The sequence below is a fragment of the Gracilinanus agilis genome, chromosome 1 (assembly GCF_016433145.1).
Source record: "Gracilinanus agilis isolate LMUSP501 chromosome 1, AgileGrace, whole genome shotgun sequence".
NCBI lineage: Eukaryota > Metazoa > Chordata > Mammalia > Didelphimorphia > Didelphidae > Gracilinanus > Gracilinanus agilis.
Window position 1 is genome coordinate 13210447 of NC_058130.1, and position 6158 is coordinate 13216604.

Genomic DNA, 6158 nt, shown 5'->3' on the forward strand with positions numbered 1-6158 from the left:
CTGTCCGCTGCCGCTCGGGCCGCCGCCGCTTTCTCTTGACCCCGCCTTCCCCTCACTGACTGACTGACCGACCACCAGACCGACCACCGTACTCAGAGACTGACTGACGGACGGACGGACGCACGCACGCACGCACGCTCGCGCTCCCCGTGCCCGCCGCCGCCGAAACCGCAGAAGCCGCCGCTGCGCCGCCGCCGCCGCTGCAAACCTCCGGCGTGCTCGCGTCCGGCGTCCAGGGCGGAGCCTATTGCCTGACGCTGGGCCAATCGTGGCGCAGCGGCATCTTCTGAAGCTTGGAAGAGCGCGTGCACGGGCCTCGCAGGCTATGGAAGGAGGCGGGGCTACGAGGAGCCAGCCAAAGAAACAGCGAGGGAGGGGCGGGGTTCCGGGGAGCCGGCCAAAGAGAGGATGGGGAGGGGGCGGAGCTATGGGAGCTGGCCAAAGGGAGGGCCCGGCGGTGAGGGCGGAGCTATGGAGAGCCGGCCAAAGGGATGGCTAGAGGGCGGAGCTATGGGGAGACAGCCAAAGGGAAGGTGAGGAAGGGGCGGGTCTCGGGGAGATGGCCAAAGGGAGGGTCCGGTAGAGGGCGTGGCTACCTCGCCAGAGGCGGGCCCTTGAAAGGGGGCGTGGCTGGGTTCCTGGAAACTTTGCGAGCTAAGGAGCCTTTGGCAGGGAGAATAATCTCATGAGTAGGAAAATTTGTGATGCCTTCGTCCAGGGCGCTTCCCAGAAGGCCCTGTTTCTGACACATGACTCTTCAGAAGATGTAGAGGTCGCCTCCAGAACTGATCGCCCAAGAACAGCCCCAGTTCTCAGAGAGCGTGGGCAAATTGTAAACCTGAGTGGGTCCGGAGAGACCCCCCCGCTGGGGTCCTCTGGAAATATGATCGAGGCAACGGCACAAGGAGGAATCTCAATCCCGACAGAAAATGACCAAGACACGAGTCATCTCCTGTGCGATACCGGGTCTGGACCTGCCACATATCCAGCCAGGAAACTCCTATGGCCTCACTTGAGCCCTTTGGTCCCCGCCCACCAAGAAGCCAGAGAACTCTGCCCAGGCCCAACTGCCCTTTTGGAACTGATTTGTCAGAATGGTCTGGACTCCTCCTCCTGCCTGTTCCCCAAGGGGATCACCTGCCACCTCACCCGTCTCGCTAAGGATTCCTCAGCTCCCCTCTGGCCTCTCTGGGGTACTCCCAAATGGGATGTGGGTTCTGCAGCCTCATCATTCCCTTTCCGCTGCATTTAGGATTAGAATCTTCCCTGGGGAAATGTTACTGATTTAGTAGAAACCCTTCTCTCCTCTGAAGAAAGGAACTCTATTACAGAAGTGACTCTGGCAGGAGAAATAGCTACAAGAACCAAGAACCCTTCCGATTTGTCCCTTACAAGTCTCCTATTGGGAATCACACCCAAAGAGCTTTAAGACTGTGTCCAAACAATACCAAATACTGCTGGTACTTCAAAGAGATCAAAGAAAAGAGGAAAGGTTCTATTTGCACAAAAACGTTTATAGTAGCTTTTTTTGTGGTGGCAAGAAATTGGAAACTGAGGGGATGTCCATTCACTGGGAAATGGCTAAATGGAATATTCTTGTGCCATTAGAAATGACAAAGAACCATTTCAGAAAAACCTGGAAAGACTTATATGAACTGATGCAAAATCAAGTGAACTGAACCAGAACGTTGTAGACAGTAACAGCAATATTGGACGATGTTTTTGAAGGGGGGGAGGGTGGAAAGGGCAAAAAAAGTTAAGCCTAAGTCAGAAGCTTCTTTTTGCTGTGATTCTGACAGTCTCAATTTCTGTCCAAACTAAGTCAATAAGGAAGCAATTATAACTTTGCGGCTTTTACTGCCACAAAAATGGCCACTGAACTAGACAGTGCAAATGTACTTACAGAATAAAGGAAGGAGTTTTCCCAAGCAGACCTATAAGAAGAAGTCTGTGGCAGTAAGATGAGGGGAGAGATGAGTCAAATGCACAGTTCTACCAAAATTACACTAAGGAGCCTGTGCGGAAAGTTTAAGGAGGACTAATATCTCTGGTATCAGGGTTTGCCAAGCCCTTGTCAGAGGTGCTTATCCTCTTTTTTTATCCACCTAACACCACAGCCTTCACCTGTGGCTCCAAGACTTTGTAGCATGAACAATGGCCACACCCTGGAACTGTCTCAGCAGAGAGGCTAAGCCAGGTTGAAGGTAGTCAATGGACCAAAAATCCATTGGCAAAGCAGGGGGATGTCTACCCCAGGTATATAAAGACTTCACCCCATAGAATGGGGGGATGAGAACAATTTGTTCCAAAAACTATGATGGCAACTGAAGCATGTACTGGGGAGCTCTCAGAACTTTTTTAGACATCAAAGAAACCAAGATCATCCACTGCATACTGGGCCATTGCCAGTCATCTTGACTTTTGTCTTGCCTGAACTTTGATGACTCTGGAAGAGAGAGTAAGGCTGAGGACTATGCAACTCTGCCTCACTTCAATTTATGCTCTGTTCAAAATACATCAGGAGTGGAGTCTCTCAGCTGACTACACTTCCAATACTTAGCATTTCCTCTTTTGTCATCTTGGTCTAACTAATGGGTGTGGTAAAACCTCAGAGTTGTTTTGCTTTTCATTTTTCTTATTAGCGATTTAGAATATATTATCATCTGTCATTGATAGCTTCATTGTTTTTGTTTTGAAAACTACCTATTCATTACTTTTTTTCTCTTTCTCTTCTATTACTTGTTACAAGGATTGTTCACTAGATTGGGGGTGGGAATGAATATACTGTATTCAGAAATAAAGGTGATATAAAAGCAAAGATAGCAATTAGAACTAAAAAAAAAGTTTAACTACATATTCATATCCTTTGATCTGTTATCCATTCAAGACTTTCCCCCATTCTTATATATTGTCCAGTTCCCAAAAATTTCTTAAATATTAGACCTTGATAAGAAATAATGTGCTCTGAAGATTTCATCTTGCCTTGGATGGACAGCTCCAAAACAGGATATTAAAACCAGAGAATTCCCAGGATAGCAGACATCAGACTGAATTATAACACAAAATTCTCCATCAACCACTCTGAGTATTCTACTCTCAGGAGATTGTCAGGGTGGGAGCAATGCCCATGCTTCATGATTTGCCCATGTGTCCAAGTATTTGAATGCCAGAGGCTACCAAGAGCAGAGTTTTTGTGTTCCTAGATAATAAGCAACCTTAATCCACCAGGTGCTACGTGGGGACTCTACCAATGGTTCAGAACTAAACCCAAACAAATAAGTCCAAGTGGCTGACTTCCCTGATTCATGGCCAAGCTAACCCAATTTTGTCTGAGTCTTTGTTTTGGAAAATATGGTCACCAAATGCAGAGAAGATAAAAAAATTCCTTGGCAACCAGGTAAGAACTGGGTCATGTTTGGATTTAAAGAAAAAGACTAGGTAAAGCACACTCTGAGCAAAGTCTGACTTTACTTGATAGGCAAGGCAAACAAGTTAGAGGTCTACAGACACCCACAGTAAGCTCTGAGACCCCAAGTTACAAAACTCATACTGTTATAGTTTCCTATCTATTCTAACAGTAAATTGCCAACCTCCATTTCTGAGAAATCCCTAACACCCTCCATCCTTTGAATCCTCTAGGTATCCCTGACTGAGGCCTCCTTGCATAATCATCTGGTCTTCAAGGCCTCTAAGTCTCTATGTCCTTTCAGGCCTCTTACATGAATTTAATATAAAGAATATTATAATGTATGATCACACACTTATGATTACTATAGTAACACACACACTTAAGACTATTACTCTGGTAGTACACTGAGACTATATTCTTAATCTGGTTACATGTAACAACTCTTACCTGGGAGTCGGGCCTAGAGACAGGAGGTCTCAGACACTTCCCAGCTGTGTGACCCTGGGCAAGTCACTTGACCCCCATTGCCCACCCTTACCACTCTTCCACCTATGAGACAATACACCGAACTATAAGGGTTAAAAAACAAACAAACAAACAAACAAAAAAAAAAACACATGACATGGAAGAATGGAAAAAGTAGTCAAATTGCAACTCTACCATTTATGATCCATGGGACCTTAAATAGATAAGTGAAAATGGCTTGGAAAAGTCACTGACCCTCTCTGTGATTCAGGTTTTTCAAGTATCAAATTGGAAGGTGTTTGATTTCCAGTTCTAAATCTGTGATCCTATGAGAGGTTTTCTAGAGCACCACCAGTAGGAGCAGAATCTAAAATGAGTCAAGTCAACAAACATTGACTAAGAACTTGCTCTTTGCCAGGCACTGTCCCAAGCACTGTATATACAAAAAAAGGTGAAATGAAACCAAACTTAGTCCCTGCTTTCAAAGAGCTCCCAGTCTAATGGGAAAGACAGCATATATTCTATCATGAGGAAACAAGAAATAGATGGGAAAAACTGGAGAGCATTCATAGAAGGAAGCAATAGCATTGCAGGGGGATTGGAAAAGGCTTCTTATAGAAGGTGGGGATTTTGGCTGGAACTTACAGGAAGGCCGGGAAGCTGAGAGGGGGAGATGAGGAGGAGCATGCCAGACATGGGAAATAGCCATTAAAAATGCCTAACATTGTAAGATGAAGTGTCAAAAAATATGTGGGTTGGGGAGGGGAAAGTAAAGGGTAAGAAGGCTAGAAAGGTGGGAAGGGGCCAGGTTTTAAAGGATTTTTAAAGCTAAACATAGGATTTTCTATGTGATTCTGGAGTTGATAAAAGAGAGCTATTGTTGCTGTTTAAATGGAGAGATAGGGATGACATATGCTTCAGGAAGGCCTGCCTGACAGCTCAGTGGAGGATGAACTGGATTAGAGAGAGACTTGTGGTAGGAAGACCCACCAACAGGTACTATAATATCCTAGGTTTGAGTGAAGGCATCTAGGTGGCACAGTAGATAGAATACCAGTCTGAAGTCAAGAAGATTCATCTTACTGAGTTCAAATTCCCTCAGTCACCAGCTATGTGACCCAGAGCAAGTGACTTCTCCTAATTTGCTTCAGTTTCCTCATCTGTCAAATGAGCCAGAGAAGGAAATACTAAACCACTCCAGTAGCTTTGCCAGGAAAACCCCAAATGGGGTCACTAAAGAGTTGACATGACTGAACAACAAGTCTGAGGTAAGGAGGGTCTGCATCTGAATAATGACAGTACATGAGAAAAGAAGGAAACATATGAGATGTTATGAAGGTCAAATCAACAGGGCATGGCAACAGATTGGATATATGAGATGAGAAAGAGTAAGGAGTTGAAGAACGATACCTAGATTATGAGCCTGGGTGACTGGGAGGATGGTGATTCCCATAACAGTCAGAGAAAAATTAGGAGAAAAGAAGGACTTAGGTGGGGAGGGGGAAGGTAATGAATTCCATTTTGAACATTTGAATTTAAGATGTGTATGGCATATTTTGTTGAAAATATCTAATAATGTGATGAGACTGGAGGTTAGGAATGACATTTGGGCTGGATAGATCACCAACATCTGAGAATCACCAACATAGAGATAATAGCGGAATCCGTAAGAGCACATTAGATGACCAAGCAAAATAGTGTAGAGAGAGAAGAAAAGAGTCCAGGCCAGAGCCTTAGGGGATACCCACATTTGACATCCACCACCTGGATGAAGATCCAGCAAAGATCAAGAATGAGTGGTCAAACAGGAGGATAACCAGGAAAGAGAAATGTCGTGAAAACCTAGAGAGAAGAGAACATTAAGGAGATGGTCAGTAGTGTCAAAGATTACAGTGAGGTCAAGATAGATGAGGATTGGGAGCAACTTGGTGACTCAGTGGATTAAGAGCCAGGTCTAGAAATAGGAAGTCCTCATTTTCAATTTGGCCTCAGATACTGCCTAGCTATGTGACCCTGGGCAAGTCATTTGACCCCCATTGCCTAGATCTTACTGCTCTTCTGCCTTGAAACCAATACACAGGATTGATTCTAAGACAGAAAGTAAAGGTTTAAAAAAGAGAGAGAGAGAGAGAGATGAGAATTGAGAAAAGGCCATGAGACTTAGCAATTAAGGTCATTGATGATCTTGGAGTGAGTGGTTTCAGTTGAATAATGAATTCAGAGTCTAGAATTCAAAGAATTAAAAAGAAAGTAACAGGAAAGGAAATGTAGTCACTGATTACAA

The 6158-nt window shown here is 44.9% G+C and overlaps 1 protein-coding gene across 1 annotated transcript in view; it reads right to left on the bottom strand.

Moving 5' to 3' along the window:
* TASOR (transcription activation suppressor) overlaps positions 1–751 on the bottom strand; it is an 82038-nt gene extending 81287 nt beyond the window's left edge. Inside the window, exons 1-2 of the mRNA XM_044675471.1 lie at positions 597–751; positions 109–315 (exon numbers count right to left, since the gene is read on the bottom strand). Coding sequence (XP_044531406.1) covers positions 109–315; positions 597–751 — 362 coding nt within the window. The remainder of the gene's footprint in view (positions 1–108; positions 316–596) is intronic.
* Positions 752–6158: the final 5407 nt, after the last annotated feature.